General features: G+C 40.0%; 1 protein-coding gene across 1 annotated transcript; it reads right to left on the bottom strand.

The window, feature by feature from the left end:
* Positions 1 to 1,281: 1,281 nt before the first annotated feature.
* htra3b (HtrA serine peptidase 3b) lies at positions 1,282 to 23,678 on the bottom strand. Its single transcript, XM_042512254.2, has 10 exons — positions 22,703 to 23,678; positions 14,237 to 14,336; positions 13,947 to 14,079; positions 12,696 to 12,785; positions 8,022 to 8,216; positions 7,834 to 7,866; positions 7,605 to 7,719; positions 7,467 to 7,524; positions 6,781 to 6,876; positions 1,282 to 6,660 (listed from the first exon to the last, which is right to left on the bottom strand). The coding sequence occupies exons 1-10, from the start codon at positions 23,115 to 23,117 to the stop codon at positions 6,492 to 6,494; spliced, it is 1,404 nt and encodes a 467-aa protein (XP_042368188.2). The 5' UTR covers positions 23,118 to 23,678; the 3' UTR covers positions 1,282 to 6,491.
* Positions 23,679 to 23,901: the final 223 nt, after the last annotated feature.

Here is a 23,901-nt window from a genome sequence, read left to right as displayed (position 1 = left end):
GGTAATGTAAGATGACACTCTGACTGGTTGAATTTATGTTATGCCCAAAACACACCTGTGGTCAATTAAGTGACTAAATACAATCCCTTTGTCTCTTGCACCTTACTTTGCACCCACATTATGCAACGTTTAATAAGCACAACTGACCAGAAACACCCTAAATGCACTTAAGATCATTCACTATAGATGGTTTATATACCCAGCTAACACTTTTTGGCTCTAGAAACATTCTGAGAATGGTATAATACAGCCAATGCAATGTTTTGGTAATGTTTTCAGCTGCAAGTTTTCTTTAAGTTCCCAGAATGTTCTTCTACTAGTTAGTTTAACATAAAAAATGTAAAAAAAACCAAAACAAAACAAAACAAAACAAAAAGTTGCATTGAAAATGTTCTTTCTTTGTTTACATGTAACATTTTGTGTATGTTTTATGAATAAACATTCTATTATCTGTCACCTCTCAACATCACCAGAATATCCTCAGAATGCAGTTATAACGGTATTATTGCAACTTGTAGGTAACGTAAGCCAATGTTGTGGGTTCCCTGCTAGCTGGGTAGGACATTAGGATTTTGGGCATTCAATACTACACTTGACACAATTAAATACTTTTTGTTGGTACCAAAAAAGAACTGGGGTTTGAACACCAGCTAGCAAGCACTGGTTTTCAACAACCCTGGGCTGACCAAGAAAAAATAAAAGAACTTAATAAAAACAATTATTAACTATATGCTGCTTTTTTTAAGGCCCCATACAATAGTATAGAGTTTTAGCTAGAGTTTTAACTCAGTGTGAAGTATATGTATGGACGCCATCTGAGAGCTGCTAAGAGTTCTTTCTGTGTTTTTAACATTTGTAACTAACCACAACATTGGCCATGGGCCTGTGCGAGTCTGCCCGCTGTGTTAAAAATAAACTCCTGACCTGTCAAGAGCTGGGGAGGAAAGAATGATTACGTCTGAAAACGATCACCGTCTGTCTGCAGTGACTTTATCACTGAACCCCAAAAAAGAGTTTCCTTTGTGTTTTTCCTCTGCATTCCAGCATGTGAGACTTGTTTCCATTAAGGAATGTTTATAGCTGGCCACGAGGAGAGCTCAGCCTTGTTTCCACACAGTCAGGTATTGTACTCCTGTGCTAAGAGCTCCTAAATGTCTCCTGCAAAAATGTCCCATGAGTCATTGTTTGTGACCTAGATTCGAAGGTGAGGAAATGTGGACAAAATGATGTATAATTTAGATTTCCACACCATCAAGACATTACAGATGCAATAAAACAAAGTTAGTTTGTGAAAACTTTATTTGGCGGCTGCATTCAAAGGCCGATGGAGAGGAATGCCTTGTTAGCAACTTAACATGTAAACATTTGGTTTTGACGATGTGATAAAAGCATGAGTCGATTCATACTAAAAGACAAACAGTTACAAACCAGAGCAGCAGCAGTGGTGAGACTACGTACAAACATCTACTCACATTTTGTGCTCTTCATTCCAACAGAGTACATCATTTCAACTTAATCAGCACACATGTGGTTCACATTTGGTCATGGATGGACGACATACAGCAATAAAGAATCATGCCAACCATGAACCATAGATAATGACAATGTTTACTATCTGTTTGGACATCTCAAACTTTCATTGGAAGCTCATTGTGATGCTTAAAAATAAAATATGACAGAAAGCATCAAACTGGGCAGTTCCCCCGAATATTAATAGCATATTTTACAAATGGCCCACTAAGGATTGAACCTACTAAAGTCTACCTTATTGTGTTTATTGTAGAGCCTCTGCAGCTGTGGTACAGTCTTGCATGTTGGAAAATGACCCATTATAACCACTAATCTTGGTTATAGGAAAGCTTAAATATAAAAGCAAATCTTTTTGTTGGCCATCAAACTCACTATCAGATAAAGTGTAATTTCATCTCTGTGTCCAGAACAGAGGTAAGTCTTTGCTTAAGGACTCGTAGCCAGCCAGTAGCCTTATTTAGCCAAGCAACAAATGTTAAAGCTGTACTGATCTATATTTCAGAACAAATGAGTAATGTAAAAGGGGTCACTCTATTGTCAATAACTGCCTGAGGGAGCATTTCAGCAACTTTCAACCTATTGTTTTGGTGTTTGGCTTATAATTTAAAAGGGACTGTTGACCACCCCAAAACAAAAATAATATTTTTCCCCTTTCCTGTAGTGCTTTTTATGAATCTAGATTGTTTCGGTGCAAGTTGCAGAGTGGTTAGAGGTTATCTCTAACGCTCTGCAACTTGTCTGCCTTCTTTCCAACACAATGGAACTAAAAGGCACTCAGCTAATGGTGCTAACAGCGCCAAAAAAGTACATCTGAAAGACTCAACAGCATTGTCTCTTTACAGAAATTGTGATTATTTCCTTTCTACGAAACTACACCCACCAACCGTGTCACTACGCAGAAGGAATTGTACATCTACTACTAGCTCACCTGGCACCACTTAGCTGGCTAATATTGCAGCTCTGCCAAAGAGGACATCAGCAATGTTTACATCTTATGTGTCACAACATGAGCCTATCATCCATTAGTAGATGCACACTTCCTGCCGGCTTTGATATGGTAGAAGGGTGTTTATATATATATATATATATATATATATATATATATATATATATATATATATATATTTTTTTTTTTTTGCACTTTGAGCACCACAAGCTGAAATAGGCCGCTGTTTGCTAACACATTTATCATAAGGTGATAACTTCATAGTACATCAGTGCTGTTTACAGCCTGTTCTTCTGCCCCAAGTGGCCATTGAATCAGTTTATGTTAATGGTTAGCTTGCTAATAAAATCCCATTACACCACATAAAAACAAGAGTAGTCAGTGATGAAATGGTCAGTTACCAGAAATTCAAGCAGAGCACAATTATGGAGTAGTATACAGTGCTTGTGTTGGATAATGCATTCAGCTCTTCCCCATATTTCAGGTAAAAGGGAAGGCCCTCCTATATCGCTACTGGAGAACTTACAAAGAAGGCTCATAAATCAAGTTCCATGTGCACTGAGAGCATGATGTGTTTGAAATGATGCCTTATAATACCTCCATCTCAAGTATCTTGTTCACTGAGTTGAGGAGTCATTGGATGTTAACAGTAGATGGAACACACAAGCAAAAAAATATCAAGTGTATCCCAATATGCTCCCAGGTTCAGAGTCTGCACCAAAGGCTCCAGTGTGTTTCAAACAATTTAGTTAGGGTGAGGGTAAGAATGTCAGGGTAGGCCAATCAGAGGCAGAGTATGGCAGAGTAAGAGCCATTTCTTTGCCATTCTAGGATTCACAGATTTGCCGGGGCAAAGGGGTTTCTATGATCTCACAAGCATTTTTTGGAAACATACTAATGCCTTTATTGCCCCAGAAATCTTAGCACTGATTGTAAAATCAGGGAAGTTCAATCATACCCAAGTTTATAAGCAAATATATGATGTATCAAATGTTATCAACATGATGGACCACTGAAAAAAAAGTCAGAAAAGTGTTTTCCTTTTTATTTGTGACTTTCTTGTTACTTTATGTCTGACTGTGACATTTGCTGTCACACATGTTTCCACCATGCCACATCATTTCTTTAAGGGTTTTAGGATTAAGACCTAAAACAAGTAACCCAATTAGAACCATTGTGTTAAAGAGGTGGGGCAACTTTAGGGATCTAGGGAACTTTAGGATCAGACTGAATGGACTCCTCTGGGATACACCCTTATTCATCCAAGATGGACTATGGTACTTAGTTTTGAGTTATTTGAACTTTGTTCCATCTAAAGATGCAAAGCAAGTCATTACATTTTCAATAAAAGATTTAAAAGGGTTTTCAGCAATTTTGGAATGAAACTGCCTGGCCTTAAGACTCAAAGTGGTCAGCAAAATCATTCTCCAACAATCTAGAATGGTTCCTCTGCTCATACAACTTACATACAGTACAAATAATGACAATTATGAACATAGCACTCACTAGTTTAGGTCAAGAAGGACTGTTCATCATATCTGCAGTGAACCACACTGGTCGATGATTGAGGCCAGTATCAATGAAGTAAAACCATATTTTCATTTTAAAAAATGTGCAAAGTGTAATCCACTGTGCAAAGCACAAAAAGTATGCTGACACAGTATACTGTTAAGAATCTATAGTCTGTGTGCAAAATCAATTAATAAGGGATAAAAGCAGAGTTGATGAAGGTGCCTGAGTTGATAAAATTGCACTACATTTTATGTGATAATGACCTGAATGATTTGATGAACAAAGACTTGAACTTATTGGCCTCCTTATCAATCAACACATTTCAGATAACCATTTAACATTCCAGTTGAATATGGTGCATTTGTAGTTTGTAGTTTAGCGTGCAGTTTAACGTGCATGGGACTAACAATCGCAACAATCCCAACAACTCTCCCCATCCTTCCAGCCATCCATCCATTCAGCATTGTATCTCATACATCCTTTTCCCCTGATTCTCCTACGAGCCCATGATGTTTACAGGCCAGATGGAATATATAATCTCTCCAGTGCGTTCTTGATCTGCCCTGTCTCTTCCCCCAGTTGGAAATGGCCAGATAACCTCAAAAACGAGGCATCCTGGAGACAGCCTGATCTAATACCTGAACCACCTTAAGTGCCTCCTTTTAACACAAAGAAGCATCTGTTCTACTCCTAGCACCTGGTTGTTTGAGCTGTTATGCTTGTTTTATAGAACCATATTCCAGTTTCAGTTTAGGGAGGCAGATACCGTTTCCACTTTTAAGGGTAGATTTACCACCTTCCTCTTTGATAAAGCTTATAATTAGGGCTGGCACAGGTTGCCTGGACCAGCCCCTAGTTAGGCTGACATAGGTTAATCTGCCGGGGGATTTTCTATGATACACTGAGCTCCTTTTTCCTTCTCTTGCTTCCTCCATCTGAAAACGCTAATGTGTGTTTACTGCATTATGCTAACTCCGTTGCCTCTATGGAGAATTTCGGCTCCCTTGTTTCCTAGTTTTCCCAGATTCTGGCTGCAATCTTGGCTGCTCCTGATCATGGTGATAGCTGTGCTGGCGCTGTGACCCTGCCTTTGGTCGTGCTCATGCTGTGGCTGCACTGATACTGTACCCCCGACTCGCCCTGATGGTGGTCTTGGTTGTGCCATTGCTGTGGTCCTGTCTGAAGCTAAGCCTGTGTTCGTGCTAATGCAACCTGCCATTATTATGAACCAAGCCTCCTCTATCATTATATACGCACGGGGCTCTTATCAACACCCACAATATTATCATAGAGTGCATTTAGAACACCTATCATTATTGTAATATGACATGCGTCTGTTTCCATTATTGCTGTGCATCTCTCCCCCTTTCTTCCCCTCAGTCTTTCTCTTTCCTTTTTGTCATAATTGTAATTCAGTTGTTATTTACGACATCTATCGCACATCTGTCCGTCCTGGAAGAGGGATCCCTCATCATCTTCTGATGCTCTTCCTGAGGTTTCTTCCTTTATTTCCCCGTTACAGGGGTTCATTTTCTGGAGTTTTTCCTGAGGTGATGTGAGGGTCTAAGGGAAAAGGGATGTCGTATGCTGTCAAGCCCTTTGAGGCAAACTGTGTTTTGTGATAATGGGCTTTATAAATAAAATTGACTTGACTTGACTTAAAATTGACTTGACTGAATCTACCTTGCAAAGGAAACTAATTTTGGATGTTTCTATCCACATTTCTTTTAGTCATCGCTCAAAGCTTATACCATTGAAGAGGGTTTAAAAGTAGATCAGCTGGTAAATCAAGAGCTTTGCTTATTCAGACTCAGCTCTCTCTTCACTACTAACTACTACCTCACTTGGATTTAGATTAAGAGAACCAGAGGAGAACCTGGTCATAGAACAGTGGAGCAACTCTTCACCCTTGTATGGATACTAAAGAGGGTCATGAAAGTTTTTTTGATGTATGCTTGTGACTATGTCCCCCTGTCAGAAAAATGCTTAAGAGCAAAATGTATTCATTTATGTGTATGTCATTTTCGCCTTCTAAAAATAGAAATTTCATCAATTCAACTATATATTCATCAACTCTGCTTTCATCTTTTCATGGTGTGCACCATAACATACTGCCTAACAGCCATTTTTGACTCATATTAACATATTTTTGAGGTACTTGTACAGTAAATGTGTCTACTGGTTGAAAAAGGTGAAAATCAAAGGGAAACTCAACATGAAAAGGGTTTGGGGTAATGCGATGTCATGTGTGTAGTTGTTCCAATGTTGACCTTGTCTGAGCAGGTGTAAATCCTTGATACCAAGACTGCATTGCACCATGTCGTCCATGGGCTTCTTTTACTTTGGCACAGTTGACAGCCAGTTACCAAAGTATCAGAACATGTGTGCGCTTGATTAAAGTTCACTGCACTGGTGCAAAGCTTCCACCATCCAATGTGTTCTTTCACAAAAATAGGGCCTTTAATGTTGGTCTAACTCTGCATGAGAGCGGTGCTTCCCATTTCTACTGCATGATAACATCAGGTTCGATGTTGAAGAGCAGGTCGTCATTGTCCCTCCTGACCTCCAGCAGTAGGGCTGTCTCCTCCTGCAGCGCCCCCTGCAGATCAGCAGTGGCCATCAAAGGTTTGCCATTCAGTTTCACAATAATGTCACCATCTTTGATACCACCTCTGGAGACAAAGAGCAGGATAAACAGAGATTTTATAGGTAAAGCATTCATTTCAATTTAGAAACAGGTAACAAACTATATACAGTTTTGTTTAAGGAATGAATAATCAAAGTAAACCTACTTCTGTGCAGGTGAGTGAGGAACGACCTCATGGACATAAATCCCACTGGTAACATTGGGGAAGTCTGGATTCTGCTGTTTTAGCTCTTCAATTAACCTGGAAAAAATAAAGATGCAGTTTCTCAAAGAAAGTGAATTATGTAACCAAATTCCAAATAACTAAATCAACTGATTTAATTCAGGAATCAACGGTTCCTGTTACAGCACATGAGGGTTCAAACATGTCTTATAATAATGTGTAAATAACACAACTTGTATGTTTTCTAGGTATTCAAGACAAGCTATAGGTAATTTTTTGACACTATTAAAAGGAAGTACGAGCTATGAGCGAGTTAGTTCAATAAGCAACTGTGTCATCAGCATAAAAAGATGCATTTCCCTCAAACAATTTAGGAAAGGTATATTATTTAGGGTATTGATGATCAGTATAATGTGAATAGAGGTGGACCAAAACTAAATCCTTGTGGGACACCTTTGCTTGTTTCAAGAGGTCTGGATTTTAATGTTGGTGCTATAACCTGCCCTGAGCTGGACAACCTGTTGTTGAAGTATGTAAACGGGCAGGAGTTGAGTATTTAGACAAAACTGAAAATGGGTTATTCTTAAATAACATCACAAGATGCAAACAGTATGTTATCTCTATTTTTCATATTTTCCATAAACACAATAATGACAGGTCAGACTTACGTTGGTGTGATGGTCAACATCCTGATTCCAATGAAACGCTTTTTTATTGACCTCACATCTGAAAGACACTCCAGTTACTCTCTGCATATTACTCAAAGGTGTTTGGTCCTGGTTCAGTGACATCATTGTTAAACTCACCTTTGCTGTGCTTGTCAAGTGAGTCATTAAGGAAACGAGTTATTCGGTCCGAGGGAATTGCAAATGAGATTCCTGCTGCAACCTTCAAGGTGTTGATGCCAATCACCTCCCCATCCTTACATACAGAGACAATTGTTGTACAATTTATATTTTAGGTTTATCTACTGCAACCAAGCAGAGAAAGGAATTTTACAGCAGTCAGCTCTGAGGTAGGAAACCAAAAGCTCACCAGATTGACAAGAGGTCCCCCTGAATTCCCATACTGTGAAAGAAAACACAAAAAGAAACAGTATTTTGGTGTACAAAATGCACACTTCACAATACAGCAATTTTTGCGACCAAACAAATAGAAATCCCAACTGCACTACTTAAGACTTTTGACTTAGATTACATGGTTCTGCCTTGCTATATTCTCACATTGATAATAGCATCAGTTTGGATGTAGTCCATGTCGGAGTCCCTGAGGCCTAGCTCCTTGCCATCTCTCTGGGCGGTGCTGACAATGCCGGTGGTGACGGTGTTCTGCAGAGCAAAGGGGCTGCCGATTGCAACCACAAACTCCCCGGGTCTCAGGTCTGCACTGTGGCCCAGAAACAATACAGACAGTTTCTCCTGGGAGAAGACAAGAAACAAATGGTTAGATAATGCTGTAGTAGGGTAAGCATGCATGGGTATCATCAAAACAGTTATAGTACCAGTTCCAGTACATTTAAAGAGATACCAATGCTTGTAGAATACTTCATTTGATAATGTAAGTGGAGTGGCATGTAGTATAACTGTACTTCAGATTTAGTGGTGGCAACTTGGCGTGCTAAATTGTCAACGCTGACCAGGCAGATGTTGTACTGAACCGCTCAGAAAGAGGTGTGCATCTACTCAAGGATGTGAGGCTTGTGCTTATGACAATGCGAGACGTAAACATAAATGGCATCCTCCTTGGCTGACCTATAATGTTAGCTAGCTCAGAAGTGCCAGGTTAGCTAGCAGAAGCTGCATACCTCTGCGTGATGATTCAGTTGGTGGGTACAAAGAAAATTATTCCTTCATGAAACAAGGTCTGTGGATTATCTTGAGAAGTGTGTCATAATTTCTGGAAAAAGACATTGCTGTTGAGTTTTTCAAGATCACATTTTGGGCACTTTGAGAACCACAAGCTGAGTGCCACCTATCTGCATTATATTGGAGAGAGGGCAGACATCTCGATGGCCGATATCTCACACCGATGTAATAATCCACCATAGACTCTGTATTCCCTGTTTTATTTTGTTAACCCTGGTGTTTCCTTGTTTCTGTGAGAGTTACTTCCTTTCTTTGTTCTGCAACACCTGCTTTTGATCAGCACCTATGTCTCGTATTTGGACCCCTCTCATTAGCTCACCTGTTACCAGGTGTCTTGTACTCAAGATTTCTTGCTCACCAGCTTTTCCACCTGTGTATGACTGCAGCCTATTTTTTTACTTTGGATTTTTCCTGTTTCTCTGCTGCTTGCCGGGTTTTTGATCCTTTGGACTGTTTCTCTGCTCTTTGCCTGCACTGTTGCTGCCATTTTACCTCCCCGTGTGTGACCTTGTGCTGGATTGAACTTTGGAACTTTGCTTTTTGAGTCTGATTTCTGCATTTGGGTCCATTCCAGTCCTAAACTTCACAACCAAAACAATCTACATTGATACATAGCACTAAAAACAGGTAAAAGGTAAGTATGTATTTTTGACTGTCTCTATAAAATGGCCACATGCATCCTACAGTACATAAAAGAGTGGTACGTTGATGCATGCTAAACCTATAAGTTAAAACCAGAGGTTGCACTGCAGTGTAAAAGAAAGTCATAAAAAATTATTGAGGTAATAACTTTTAATGTTCATCTCCATATGCTTTTGATAGTTGTGCTTTTGTTGGACTGTTAAGTGAATAGTAAAAAATGTATACTAACCTCAAGGCATATAGTGCAAAAGTAAAATAGTAAAAGTAGTAAAAAAAATTAACTTTCCGTTAATCTGCGCTCCAATTCAACCTCTTTCACAGCTGTGCAACTGCTGCTCATGAATCTCCATACACCTCAATTTAAGCTTGTGCCCAAGGCCTGCATATTTCAACTTTGCACCTTCCAAAAATAAGGTCTAAAGTGTGTTAAAATAACTGTAATGTTGGTAACACACAAAAGCTTTAACTGCTATTTTAACAGTTCCAAGAAGCCACTGTGCAAGTACTGCAAATCGAGGGTATCAAACCTCAAACAACCAACAATCAACAATTCCAGCACATCTGGAACATGGTGAGGTGAGGACAAATGTGGAATAAAGTGTGGAAAACCATGAATAACAGCCATAATGATGATGACAACAGCTGTAAAACATACAAAGTCAATACAAAAACAACATTTTGGAAAGACTAAATGAACTAAAATAATACTATGCAGCTATATACTGACAACAAAGTAAGGGGAGGAAAAGAATGAATCTGACTAGAAACACATGCTCAGGAGACAGATGTGTGACGGAGGGAGAGAAGGAATGAGCAGAAAGAGTTTCTCTAAGGTGGAGTGCTTTGGATTGTGTTTCTCTCACTCCTCCCTGTCTTGGTCCTGATCCAGCTCTCTCACTTCTAATGGAGACACGTCAACCTTCGGTCGTGCCGGGAACCGAGGATCAACTGATAATGGATTTTGAAAGCAGATATTTTTGCTCAGACTCAATGACCCACCCAACAGTGACTTTATCTCTACAAGCACATCTTGTGTGGCCAAGTATTACCCAAACCCACAGCAATATATATAATTTCTGGGTAAAATCCCCAAGTTTCCAGAGATACCAAATAAGGCTCTCCACCTAAATTTTGAGGAAATATTTATAAAATGATGCACAAGCATCTAGAACATTTCCATTTGATGGAATGTGACTTATTAACATATGTCCTGAGACTAAACACAACTTCATTTAAGTGTTGGAACAAGATGACTAAGAACACCACTTCAAAATGTGGAAATCTTTCTTCAATATTAAAAGCTGCATGAGTAATCTTTTTAAATGTGGCGGAAAGACACCAAAATATGTGGACACACACACAGCTACCTTAGAGTGATGGTGTACACTGATCACAGTTAGATTTCATTCCATGTCATACAGAATACAAAATAGCAATTTCTCTGTTTCTCAGGAGGATAAGTAACGTTGCCAATGTCAACGCCAATACGGCGGTGAAGCCAAGGTTCAGCAGTCGGCGTTGAAGGCATTCCATGTTTATTAAACCTTGAATGATGTCGTAAGTAGGACAAAGACAACCAATTAATCTGTGTAGAAATTTCCTCAAGTCATGTCAGCACCTTTGGTTTCTTTGGAGGGGACTTGACTTTTTCAATATTTAACCAAAACCTTGATCTATGTGAAGTATTTTTGTCGCCTAGCCAGCTACATGGGGATTTAATTTAAAAAAATATCACTGAAAAAAATGAATATATAGGTAACATGCACAACATGCCTGGTTTATTTTGCTGTGGCCAGTATCAGCCCAGAAAATCAGCAAATGTCTACAACTTTAGCTGGGAAGTGACGTAAGAGCAGCACACTGTGAAAATCCCCCCGAAATCCCTGAGGTGGTATGAGCTGTGGATGTGCTGGAAGTATTTGGTGTCACCCCCGGGGGAAGGTTTGGATTCTGACTGTGGTCCATAACCCCACCCTATTAACACCACTGTGAACCTGGACACATGTATGACACACACTGTAAAGTCAAACACACACTGCTGACCTTGATAAAATGCCACAAACGAGTCATTACCCTGCTGGAGTGTCACTGTGCTAATGGAGGCCATGAGGCGGGCGGATCCAAGTTGGCCTCATCATTGTAAACAGACACTGTTTTGTTCACGTCCAATGTTTCTCCTTCAGGCCAAACAGACATGCTGAATGCATTTTTTAATCTAAAAAAAAAATCCACTTTGCCAAGCCTTTGTTTAAAGGGGTTTGAACCAGCACTGTTCTCACTGGGTATTCTTCCTCTCTTTTTTTACTGATGCTTGTTACTGTAAAGCCTGGGGCCATTAAAGTGTTTTTTTCCGTAGCTGTAAATGGCAGGTACTCTTCAGGAAATGTCCAGCTGGGAGCGCTTGAGAGCAACTCAGAGGTGCAGCGTTTCTTCTGCTGTGGTGCTTTGGTTTTGTCTGGTTGCAATGATATGAAATATCCAAAGTTAAAATGACGGTGCAAGGTAGAGGACTTGCTTGTGATGAAGGGAGGGCTAGTTTTGGCAACAAAACTAGGTTAAATATAGAACAAAATCATATTGTGGGTTAAAATAAGTATATTTATTACCTAACGTGATGTAAATAGGTGACGTTACCTTAAAACAAAGGTGATTTTTGGTTTCATACAGGCCACAATCTGCGTTCTCTGTGGTGAAAGTCCTGTTGTTTTAGACCAGTCCACAACCTGCCCTATTCAGACTGTTTTTCTCTTCATATTACCAACATTCTTCTTTTAATTTAAGACTGGGACCTCTCTGTGAGTTTCCCTTCCAAAATCCAAGGATATGGCACAAAGACAACTTCAATCTACAGTGTTAACAACAGACAACACTCTGGCCTGACGCTCTTTTCTTGGAGAGTATGGTTTTCCAATCTTCACTTCAGTTGTACACCAGATGTTGATGTCATACACATCTGGTTAGGAGCTTTTAGCTGCATGCCACGAGTAAAGCTGAAACGTCCAGTCCAGTACTTCAGTACTGTTTGTTTACTTTCTGTTGCTAATTTCACATTTTGTTTGAATGAAGGGATGGAAATTTATTAAACCCATCTCTGGAATGTATAACAAATGATCCACAAGACATGTAGAACAGTCTGATGGAACTGAGTTTAGGTTGTTCACTCATTGTAAACACATCCTTTCCCTTTAGAGCACATCCTAAGAGAGGAAACCAAGTTTAAACAAATGAAACATTCACTCTGATGCATACCTCCACTTTACCTCCACAAGTACAGTTTTACTGAAAAGTTCTATGTTGCTGTCTCAATGGTCTGGCTCAAACTGGCAGCAAATTAAGTTCATTTTCTTATTTCCTGCTTATTGAGAAAATCCCATACAGCAGTGCACCCACCTGTGTATTGATTTTGATTGTAGCAATGTCTGACTTTTTGTCAATGTCTTTGATGCTGGCTTCATAGACATCACCATTATGCATCTGGACCTGCAGGAATTAAAGAATGAGATTTTAACAAATGTAACATCTCAAATAAAACCTAATGGGAAGCAAAAGATTTGGCTTGATTCATTTCTATGAGGTTAGCTTTGTATTGGGCACAGTATATTTCTTCAAGTAGAGTTAGTACCATACTGTAAGAGCCTTATAAACTAACCTATGTTGTTTTTGAGCCAGCTGTGGTTCAGCCAAAAATCAGTTCTGAAAGCCATAGCTGATATTTTGAACTTGCAAATAGACAGTATGCAGTGACAATGTTAAACTTTGATAAATTTGCTAAAAGTTGACATTTAGATCAAAACCTTATTCTTACTATGGTGGATAAATCCATTAAACAATATTGGCAATATATATTTTCTTGTTTTAATTCCCAAACTGACAATAAAGATGTCAAACTTGTACACTTGTGAAAAATCTGATGGTAATGTCTCACTAAAATCAGTTCAAGTCAAAGTTATATCTGGTCTACAGTCAATAAGTAATCAGCTTAAATGCTAACCTGTTCTGATACATTCTCAATAGGGACTACATCATTTATGCAGGACACTGTGGTTGCTTTGGTGAAAGCGCACTAAATCGCCATAACTTACTCATTTTGCGACAAGTTGGACAAAGTGTTGTGTGACTGTTCAATATTTTGCCCCACGGAAGGAGACGTGTTGGATTCTGCCGACAGCAACATCTCAAGCTGTACCAGCTGACAATGGCTGACAAGACTAGAGAGAGACTAGAGTGTGGACATAATAACTGTGTGCATGGCACTTTGACATTCTAGCGTAAGTGACGTAGGCATTTCCAAAAACTGAACACAAGTGGTCAGCTGGAGACAAATACTCGACACAGGTGTTAACAATGATGTGTCTCAGCTGTCCGCTTGCACTCAGAGCGTTGAAATGCGTTACAAAACCAATCATGAACAGGCTCTTAAAGGCATATTGCAACATTTTGGGAAATTCAAATCCATACTAAGGTCATTTGTGCATTAAGATCAGAGCAGGATGTAGTTAACCTAACTCAGAATTAAGACTGGAAGCGGGAGAAACAGCTAGCCCGAGGCTGTCCAGAGTTCAAAAGTACACCTACCAACTCCTCTGTGGCTGTGTAAAATAAAGCATACATCATTTATGTGCAAAAGCAGTACTTCAGTACCTTGAGATGCTGTTGACCGGACACTGGTGTGGTGCTGGAGACCACATGGGCGTTGGTAACAATCAGTCCGTTATCTGACATTACAAACCCAGATCCACTCGACAGAGGGATGTTCCGACCAAACAAAGGATGCCTGGGTTGTGATTAGAAACATCAGTAAGTTTTAGTCTTGGTTGGCCTATGTCTAAATACGTAAGGTTAGGCACCACTTTAATAAGGATGTTACATCTACCTAATAAAACCCTTTTGAAACCCCCACAAACACACACACACATATACAGAGTCAGTACCTGAGGAAGAGTTCGATGTGGACCACAGCAGGAGCAATTTTCTCCACCACATCAGCTATAAAGTTGAACTTGTAACGAGGGCTGGCAGCATGTGAAGGACCTATACTGGCAAGAAGAATTATGTATTTTAATAACCAGTCAGCAGTTTCAGTTAGGAATTACTTCCACACTGGCATTATTTAACAGAATGTTGAACAGTTTTGGCAATACACTTAGTACGATTAGCAAAGATTTCTCAGTTTTGGCATCACTCAGAAGTCCATCCAACCTGCTAAAATGAATAGGATTAAAGAAAAGAAACAACTGGGTACCAATCTTATGTAGATAAGATTGGTACCCAGTTGTTTCTTTTCTTATTTATTATGGTGCATAATATTGTGTTGACTAATGATGTGAAACCAATATACTGTAATATAAATAGAAAATAGCATAGGATCAAGAATAGAGCCTTGTGGCACCCCGCAAAGCACTGGGTGGACAGTGGATGAATAGTTTCTTGTCGAGACAGAAAACTAGGTTAGTATGAAATAAACCACGAGGACACCATGGTGTTAAGATCAGAACCATAGACACTAACCCACAGTACTTTAATACGAAAGCACTAACACTGAGCACCTGCATTGATCATAGCGGCACAAAGTAGTCTTAGTGCTGTGATGCTGAAAAAAAGCCAACTAAAAATAATTTTTTTTAAATGAACACTTTTTGTGAAGTGCTGTTGATAATAGTGAACAGATTTGGACAAACAGTAATAACCTCTTTTTCTAGTTTTTACCTACACAGTGAGATACAAATCTATCAGCTACCACACTCCTTTTTGGTGGAACCATCATCCAGTTTCGGTCTGGGAGGCAGATACCATCTCCATATTTAAGTGTACACTAAATACTTTTCTGTTGAATAACTAAAGCTGGCTCAGGCTTGCCTTGGACCAGCTAGCAGGGGACATTCCCACAACACTGGCTAACATTACCTACAATTTGCATCAATGTCTTGAAGAAAACATTTTAATCTAATGTTCAAAGAACACTTCAGATAATGTCCCAACAAAGTTAAATGCTAAGACGTAACATTTTGACTGCATCATTGTGATGATGTTTTTGTGATGTTGAGAGGTGACAGATCAAAAAAAAGAAAGAACATTTCAAAAGTTACATTCAGAACATGTTATTGAGGACTGAGATTACAGACTTTTAAAAAACATTTTAATATTTTTTGATGTTTATAGAGAATAGTATTATAACTTTAAGAAGAACATTCTGGGAACTAAAAGAAAAATTGCTGCTGAAAATGTTACTAAAACATTGCATTAGTTGCTTTGTACTATTCTCAAAGTGTTCTTAGAGCGAAACATTGCTAGCTGTTTGGGGGCAAAATGTGATTTGTGATAATGGGCTTCATAAATAACACTGACTTGACTTTGAGCCTTTATACTTAACAGCCTCTGATAGTGACACTTACAATAAACCTTTTTTCCCTGAACGCTCTGATTTTATTCCTGAAATATACAGTCAACACAGTCACGTGTAAAGACAGTAAATCTGTGTCAGGACACTGCAAACCAATCTCCTCTGTTCCACCATCCAAACATTAGCAAACCCACCTGATGGCACAAACTTGGCAACTCTCTTGGAAAACTAAAGTTTGCATTGCCGGGGCCTACCAGTAATAATGAGTTACATGTTTTCTCTACAGCTGCACTGTACGCTGCTGAGCCAAGACAGCCTTTGAGGAAATTGTGGTTTGTGATTTTAGACTGAAAAGAGAATCTCAAATGACAGACAAAATCCAACCAAAGGCTAAGGCCAGTGGGTTTAAGTCGTAACATTAGCATTTTTTACAAATTCACATTTCTTATTATGGCCAACCTGATACAATTGCTGGTGAAAATAATTGGAGGCTGTCATTACTGTCTTTAAGAGGCTGTGGCGTGCTTTTTTAAGATAGCGCAGGGGCAAGTAAGTAAAGCTTTATTTATATAGCACTTTTTAAAAGACACAGTTACAAAGCGCTTCACACACACATACGTGTACCTAAAATAAATGAATGAAGTTCAAATAAATTATAATATAAAGTACTGTGCAATGAGAGGCTCTATAGAAAGGCTTGTTGATAAAGGTGGGCTTATGTAAAGTGCTCAAAATGGTCCAAGGATTCAGCAAATGTGGACTGGGGAAGATATTTCTCAGGCTCAGAGCTAAAACAGCAACAGCACTATTACCCTTTTGTTTTGCATTTGGAGCAGGGGGTGGATAAAAGGCCAAGATTTGAGGATTGAAGTGGTCAAGAAGTAGAATAAGGAACAAGGAGGTCAGAAATGTAACCGGGGGCCAGGTTGTGCAGTGCCGTATTGTAATCAACAGGATTTTGTTGATTATTCTGAATTTTACAGCGAGCCTATGGAGGGATGCAAGAACGAGTGTTATGTGGGATCGACGATTTGTCCTAGACAGTTTTTTTGGCAGCTGCGTTTTAAACCAATTGTAAATTATTTAGAGCAACTTCCCACCTACCAGGGAACGTTTTCATAACATTAGCTAACGTTACCTAAAAGTTCAAGTTAATTTAATGTACAAAGAACCTTTTAGGGATGCTTATCATTTCAGATAATGTCCCTATAAGGTTAAAAGCTAACTAAGATGTAACGTTATAACTGTAACTTTCTGAGGATGTTTTGGTGATGTTGAGAGGTGACAATGTCACCAAAACATCCTCAGAATGTTGCAGTTATAACGTTATGTCTTAGTCAGCATTTAACCTTACAGGAACATTATTTGAAATGATAAACATCCTTAAAATCTTCTTTGAACATTAGATTAAAATATTTTCTTTAAAACGTTATTGCAAATTGTGGAAATGCTTCCTGCTAGCTGGGAATGAGAATATCCTGTTGCATTTTACACAGTCATTTGATCCACTGGTCATAAACAAATATTGACTATTGCAGCTTTAATTTCCATAGTGCTCATAGATCACCATGGCAGGAGTATGGCCCGCTGACACAGGCCATGTCTTGAAATATGAAAAGTCAAAAGGTTTTTCCATTAGCAAGGTAATGTAGACTTCCACAGAGAGAAAACGCTGCTGTAGCTGCTGCTAGAGAGCTCAAATAAACGACTTTCTCTTTGTGTGAGGATTCTTCCCCAGAGAGAGACGCACTGACCAGATGGAGAGTGTTTCAAACAGCACATGTGAAGCTTTCATGACCTGTGTGGAGTTTGAATCACTTACATCAGTGACAGACTCAAGAAAACTGAAATATACTGAATACGATCACATGAACCATAAGTTAATAGGTGCTACATTATAGGCAGCTGGACTTGCTTGACTTTCTTGAAGATCTTCTGCCTCTTATTTGCGTGACCTCTTTAGTTTTAGCCTCTTCAGTTCAGTTTAGAGCTTAAAAAGCCACTCAAATGAGAGATGAAACGTCTTCAAGAAACTCAAGCAAGTCCAGTTGCCTCTGGCCATGAGCGATGACTGAGAATCTTTGCCAACATATGAACCACAAGGTTTTAGAGGTAGACAACTACTGATTTTCCAAAAAATAAAACCCCTTCTTAGAAAGAATTGATTAATTGTTGCCTTGATAATTTGGGGCAATTTTCTCTAAACTCTAGTACTAATCTCAATGGGCATGATGGACCATTTACCAACCAATTTGGGAGTTGGGACTTGCAGGTCAGTCACCCATATATTTTTAGTTTAGTTAAGTACCACGCCTTTAATGCTCCAGTGACCTGTGTGTGTGTGTGTGTGTGTGTGTGTGTGTGTGTGTGTGTGTGTGTGTGTGTGTGTGTGTGTGTGTGTGTGTGTGTGTGTGAGAGAGTGTTTGTGTGTGTGTGTGTGTGTGTGTGTGCCAGCCACGCACCCTTTAAACCCAGACAAAATAAACGGTTTGTGATCAAAGGGGAATGTAAATAGAGTCGGCCACAACTCTGGGCCACAGGGACTTCCTCTTCCCTCTGTTGATATCTCTCACTGGTATATTCTGTGTGTGTGTGTGTGTGTGTGTGTGTTTCAGATGATTGTAACCTTCTGAGTGAGGACTGAGTTGATGACTGTAGCAGTAGCAATCTGTTTCATTCATCAGCACCAAACAGAGGGTCCGTCTGTCTTTCTGTCCATCCAACACAACATGTCCCAACATCCATACAACAACACATGACTTATGTTAGGACTACCTCAGTATCCAGTTGGTATGGGCCCAAAATGGGCATCTTATCCGGGGCCCACTTAGGTAAACCCACCTATATGGGCAATTGGCCATTATGGAACATGTGGACAGGGCCCATTTTCAGCCTATTTACCAGCCACATGGGCCCCACATACAAACATGACAGACTGGCATGACATTAACTGTAGATATGTAATGTCCTCAAATGATTCCAAATGGTTTGGTTCATAACCTCTGTCTATTCATTTTGCATCAGCCTAAGGAAACATCTTCAACAAAATTCTCTAAAACAGGGGACGATGTAACATACTGAACACACCGCAGAATGAACCCTTTCTATTTCCCTTTGTCAAGCCGTACTAGCAGTAGCTAAAAAACACCACTTTATATAATGCGAATGTGAGATTCTGTGTTTGTGTCCAATTCCTGTTTTATTTTGAAATTTCTTGTCATTGTGTTTAGTGCTGCTCTCACTTCCTGGGTTTTCCCGCCTTTGTTGATGACCTCGTGTGTTTCACCTGTGTCTTGTTTCTCTCACCTGTGTGCAATTAGTAATCAGCCTTTGTGTATTTAAAGCCCAGTGTTTCCCCCATTCAGTTTCCACATTGTTGCTGTAGAGTTCATGCTTTCTTGCTTTTTTTTCCCCCTGTTTGATTGTGTGTTTTTTGACTCTGCTTGGAGTTAGGGATTTGTGTTTCTTGTGTGATTTCTGCCATTGCAGACTGTCTTCACATGTATGACCCCTAAAGATTTGGATCTGATAAACTGTTTTGGGTGTTTGGTGCTTTTCTCTGGAACTGAATCCTAGTTTTGTGAAAAATAGTTACAGTGAAATTCATCAGCGGAATCATTTAAAATGTTCAACTATTACTCATTTAAAAAAATGTATTTCTGTGTTGTGACGTTTGTGTTTAGTCTTTTGTCATCAGTTGCCTCAATGAGCACGTGAAAACTAAGCGGCAGCCTCAGAGGCTGAAAAACGAAGTCAATGTGGATGTGCCAAAACCTGCAGTTCCTTATGGCTAATCCCAATAGACCTCCATGTTGAAATGCCAACCTTACAGCATAAGTAAACCTGTTTACAGCCTGGTGCAAAAACGTTTTACATACATTCTTTATTTTATAGTCTTTGATAAAAAAAAAACAAAACACACATAGACAAAAGGCCATTTAGCCATTTGAAACCTGAGCAAATTAATTTGGCAATCAGCAACTTAAAAAGTCATGGCCCAAAAACTAGCAAGAAAAAGTTACAAGAAAATTACCTTAAAAAAAAAGTACTGAAAATTGAAAAAAATAAGTATAATAATACTAATAACGTTTTTAGGACATTTCCCTTTTTTAAAAAAAAATCCCCCCCTGATTTTCAGGGCATTTTCTTGTAACCTTTTGCTAATTTCGTGCAATTAGTTAAATTTTCCATTTCAAAGGGTTAATAGTGGTCTGAACACAGCACAAGAAAACTGATGTCGATCTGAGTTGTAGCTTGTATTTTCTGTGAAATTTTGTGCCAGAAGTGTCCACTGAGGATAGAAAATGAATAAAAAGAGAAATTAAAGAGCTACTAAACAGCCACCTTGATGCACGACAGAACTCGGGACACTGTATATTCTCACAAATGCACAAAGAGCTTCAACCTTATAAAACTTTAAACTAAACGTAACAAACTGGGAAGTGGATTTTCCCGGTGAACGGAAATAAGCTGAACTCAGTGACTGCAGGAGACGAAGCCAAACACTGACGGTCTACCTTTGTTTGGAACAGTGTGGTGAGTGTGTTTGGCTGCAGTCTGTGTGAAACACTTCCTCCAAGCAGCGGTCATGCTCTACTTTTACAAGTTTAGTAAACGGCAGGAGAGTACAGACTGCGTGGTGAGAGAGAGACGGAGAGAATGTGGGACAGATGGAGAGAGTAAAACAGCATGGAGGGATGGAAGGATGATTTTATAGCCTGTAACCTTTGCTTTAGAATGGAGACAGTAGTCTGAATGAGAAACACGTAAGAAGTGAGGACAGCAGAAGGACTGTGAAACAACACATGCTGCCATGAATCTACAACATACTGGCCGTGTGTGTGTGTGTGTGTGTGTGTGTGTGTGTGTGTGTAGAGTAAAACTATGTCAGTTACCACCTAGGTCACCATATTTATTGACAGTGTATTTTCGCTTTACTGTAGCTCAGTGTTTACTTAGCTTGGAAACATTTCAGTGCTGCTGTTAATTAACACCTGGTGCCATATGGGTTTCAAAGGGTCACATGACTGGAAATCAGTGGGGCACAAAGGAAAGTGAGGGTTCTCTGCCACTGAACCTGAAGTTTTGGTCAAAGGAACCAGTAAAAATATTTTAGTGTTGCAATCAATCGCAGTCTTCTTCCTGAAAGACAGGAAAGGCTAAATGAAGTTCAAGGTCTGGTGCCTATCAGGTTAAAAAAAATCATTTTCTAAGACTTCAGTTGTTAAACATGACTTTAACTTTGTTTGGATGAACACAGCTAAGCCTCTCTCTGAAACACTGTTGGAGACCAATGGCATTTTCAGAAGTGCTTGTGGTGAAACATGGTGTTTTTCTAACCATAACTGAGTGGTTTTTTTTGCCTGAACCTAACCACACGTTAACCACAGCTTTGTCACAACATAAAATTGGAAGTTTCAATATATCCGCTACATATAACACATACCAATTTAACCTGTCCGGGCTTTGCAGAAACTTACAATGCCAGTTTTGGTCAGTGGGTTAAGCTGGTGGCTTTCCGTCTATCAGCCTCACTCTTTACCATGGTTGGTCAACACCATGTACTATTACTGTAATTATAATGATATGAGCGTGACAAATGATAAAATTCTGTAAACAGATGTCGATGACCTGCTACTGCTGTACATTGTGAGAAGGTTAAGGAGAAACACAGAGAAAATTAGAAGGATATGGGTTCATGAAATTCTTCAAAGATGACAGGAATTGGGAGAATCAAACATATTAGGACCAATGTTGGATGTGATGTCTAAATAAGACCGACTCTGATTGGCTAGAAGTATTTCAATCATACATGAAATCTTTTTTTTTTTAAATTAAAAAATAATCTTTTTATAGTTATAATTCTAGTAATCGTTCTTGGTGTGGACGGGCCTTAAGAGACTTATATCAGATAGTTCCCATTTCCCAAGACAAGTCCCTACAGACTACTAGCTACTGCCTAGAAACATGCACTGAAACATAGAGCCAAAGTAACATTGCCATCTCTTGAGCCATGCTGTCGTGTCGCTAATAATCTCATAACCGAAGTCGGAAACCTTGAGAATATTCTTACAATCACCCATGATAAACCATAAGTAAAACGCCAAGTTATCCTCTACCAACACCATACACATCTGCATTGATCTCATATAAGTCTAAAAGCAGTGTGGACCGCTGGGATCTTTTAAGTTTACAGAGGGACCCCCTCCTTCTCTGTTCAGGAAAGAAACTATCTATCTATTCTATCTGAGCTCCCCCAGAGCTGAGATAGAATCTCCTCTTACTTGAAGGAGCTCCACTCTCTGACGGAAACGTTGTTTACAGAGCGAGGCCTGCACATGAACTCTGTGTTTGGGTTGAGGAATTATTCTGGGTCAGTCTGCAGGACAGAATAACAACTTTTTACAGGAGGTGTGGTTAATTCCCACCGTCTGCTCGTTCCAAATGACTGGCTCTGGTGTTCTTTAACAGGCTGTTAAACCTGCACCTGCCCCCCCAACCACTGTTTATTAGTGCTGTGAAGCATTACTCTGCTGTTATTAATCTGCCTCTTAATAATGTGAAGACACAGGAGCAAAGCCACAGGGCGGTTTATTGATGTGGGGGCAGAAGGGGCCTGCCCGCACTCTTCTGATGAGTCAACATGATATTGTTGGAAACACATTTTTACTGTAGTTGCACTAGATGGGGGTTCATTGTTGGTCTTAGAAATCATAGTTTGCAATATAACTTTTATTGTAACTGAACTACTAAAGTGCCAAAGTTATTCTTTTTCTGGTGTTTTTTGTTAACAAACTCTTTCATGAGCATTTCCACCAATTACATGACAATGGATTGTAATCAGTTTTGTGATCTGGCTAACAGTATGGCTGATTTCCATTACAGATTTGCACAAAAAAAAATCTATCTATCTATATTTTTTATCATTATTATTTTTAATTAATGTAGTTATGTGAAGGGCTCCTCTTAGGGTCCCACAAATCTTTCCTCCGGCCCTGTCTGGTGCTTCCTATAGTCTCTTGTTCGCCAAATGAAGCCACCAATGCGTAAATCGTACCTGTGCCGGCGTCACACGGTCCCCTCTGGCTCTGGCTGATGCCCGGCAGTCCCTGCTGCTGCGCCTTCCTGCTGGTCGCCTTCAGCTGGCACACGTTGCCGTACGTCTTCCCGTCGCTGCCGCACACTTCATGGCTGTACTTGCACCGACAGAACCCCTTGGAGAGCCGCTTGCCCGCCGGGTGTTTGCACTCCAGCCCGTCCCCGCACGGCAGGTCGTCCTTACGGCCACACGGCTCGCCCTCTCCCTGCGCGCACACCAGGCAGCAGTTGCAGCGGTCTGGGACGTAGCCGCTGGGGCAGCTAGGACTCGGACAGGTACTCACATCGCACCGCGTGGGACACTTGTCTTTAGGCTCAGTGCTGGCAGACTCCCTGAGGTACAGGAGCACAGCTGTGCACAGGAGGATTTGCATTTTTAAAGATGGTGAGCGGATAGAAACTAAGAGAGCCTGAACAGAAGTTTACGCGTGGATCATATTCCCTGCCTCCGCACTGCTCACCACTTTCTGCAGACTTAAAAGGTGGAAATCCTCATACACGAAAGACAGCAAGAAAGATGTCTTCTAAATACTGCAAAATGCATCAGAGTAAAGCAGTCCTTAGAAAATGGACTGTGCAGCTTAAATTGCAGCCGTGCGTAATTGTGCGTCCAAACGCGATAGCGCACCAGTTGTAGGCTGAGTATCAGAGGATACTTCTATCCGTCCTTGCGCATCCACTCAGTGTGCAGGCTGAGCGCCTCTAGCAGTGAAGCCGGCCGGAGAGAGGGGGGAGATGTGAGGAGATGTGCGGTCCTGGAGGCGTGGCGCCAGAGCTCAGAGTCACATTTCGGAAACATCTGTTACCGTGAATGACCTCAGAATCAGACCTTAAGTGAAATTCTCTCCAATATTTCTGCCAAGTCTAATGAGGACAGTAAGAGGGAGGGCAGGTGCCAGGGCCGCAGCTCAAGTTTAAAATGCAGGGGTCATGAGTGCAACAAGCCCCCCTCACCGACCTCTTTTTTGAAACCTGGATCAGCATCAGCTTTCTTGTGCTGCATTCAGATGCCTTTCACAAGCTATTTGGCCCCTTTAAAACGTGACTAAATTGGTCTGATTTCTTTTGATATGGGGGGCATGACCAACATGGCAAGCAACAAACAACAAATAAGTAAAATATGACAAGAAAATTCCCCCAAAAATGTTTTAAAATGAG

Source organism: Plectropomus leopardus, chromosome 23, assembly GCF_026936395.1.
Source record: "Plectropomus leopardus strain MGB_pleo_1.0 chromosome 23, ASM2693639v1, whole genome shotgun sequence".
Lineage (NCBI taxonomy): Eukaryota > Metazoa > Chordata > Actinopteri > Perciformes > Serranidae > Plectropomus > Plectropomus leopardus.
Note: the sequence above shows the minus strand (reverse complement) of the source record. Positions and strands in the feature narration are given on the sequence as shown.

What these genes read in the sequence shown, in the direction of transcription:
- htra3b (XM_042512254.2), bottom strand. Translation starts at nt 23,117, where the DNA reads ATGCAAATCCTCCTGTGCACAGCTGTGCTCCTGTACCTCAGGGAGTCT. An exon ending in CACATCGAACTCTTCCTCAG is followed by an intron (nt 14,080 to 14,236) that starts GTACTGACTCTG and finishes ATCACAACCCAG; the next exon opens with GCATCCTTTGTTTGGTCGGA. An exon ending in CCTCACTCACCTGCACAGAA is followed by an intron (nt 6,661 to 6,780) that starts GTAGGTTTACTT and finishes CTTTGTCTCCAG; the next exon opens with AGGTGGTATCAAAGATGGTG.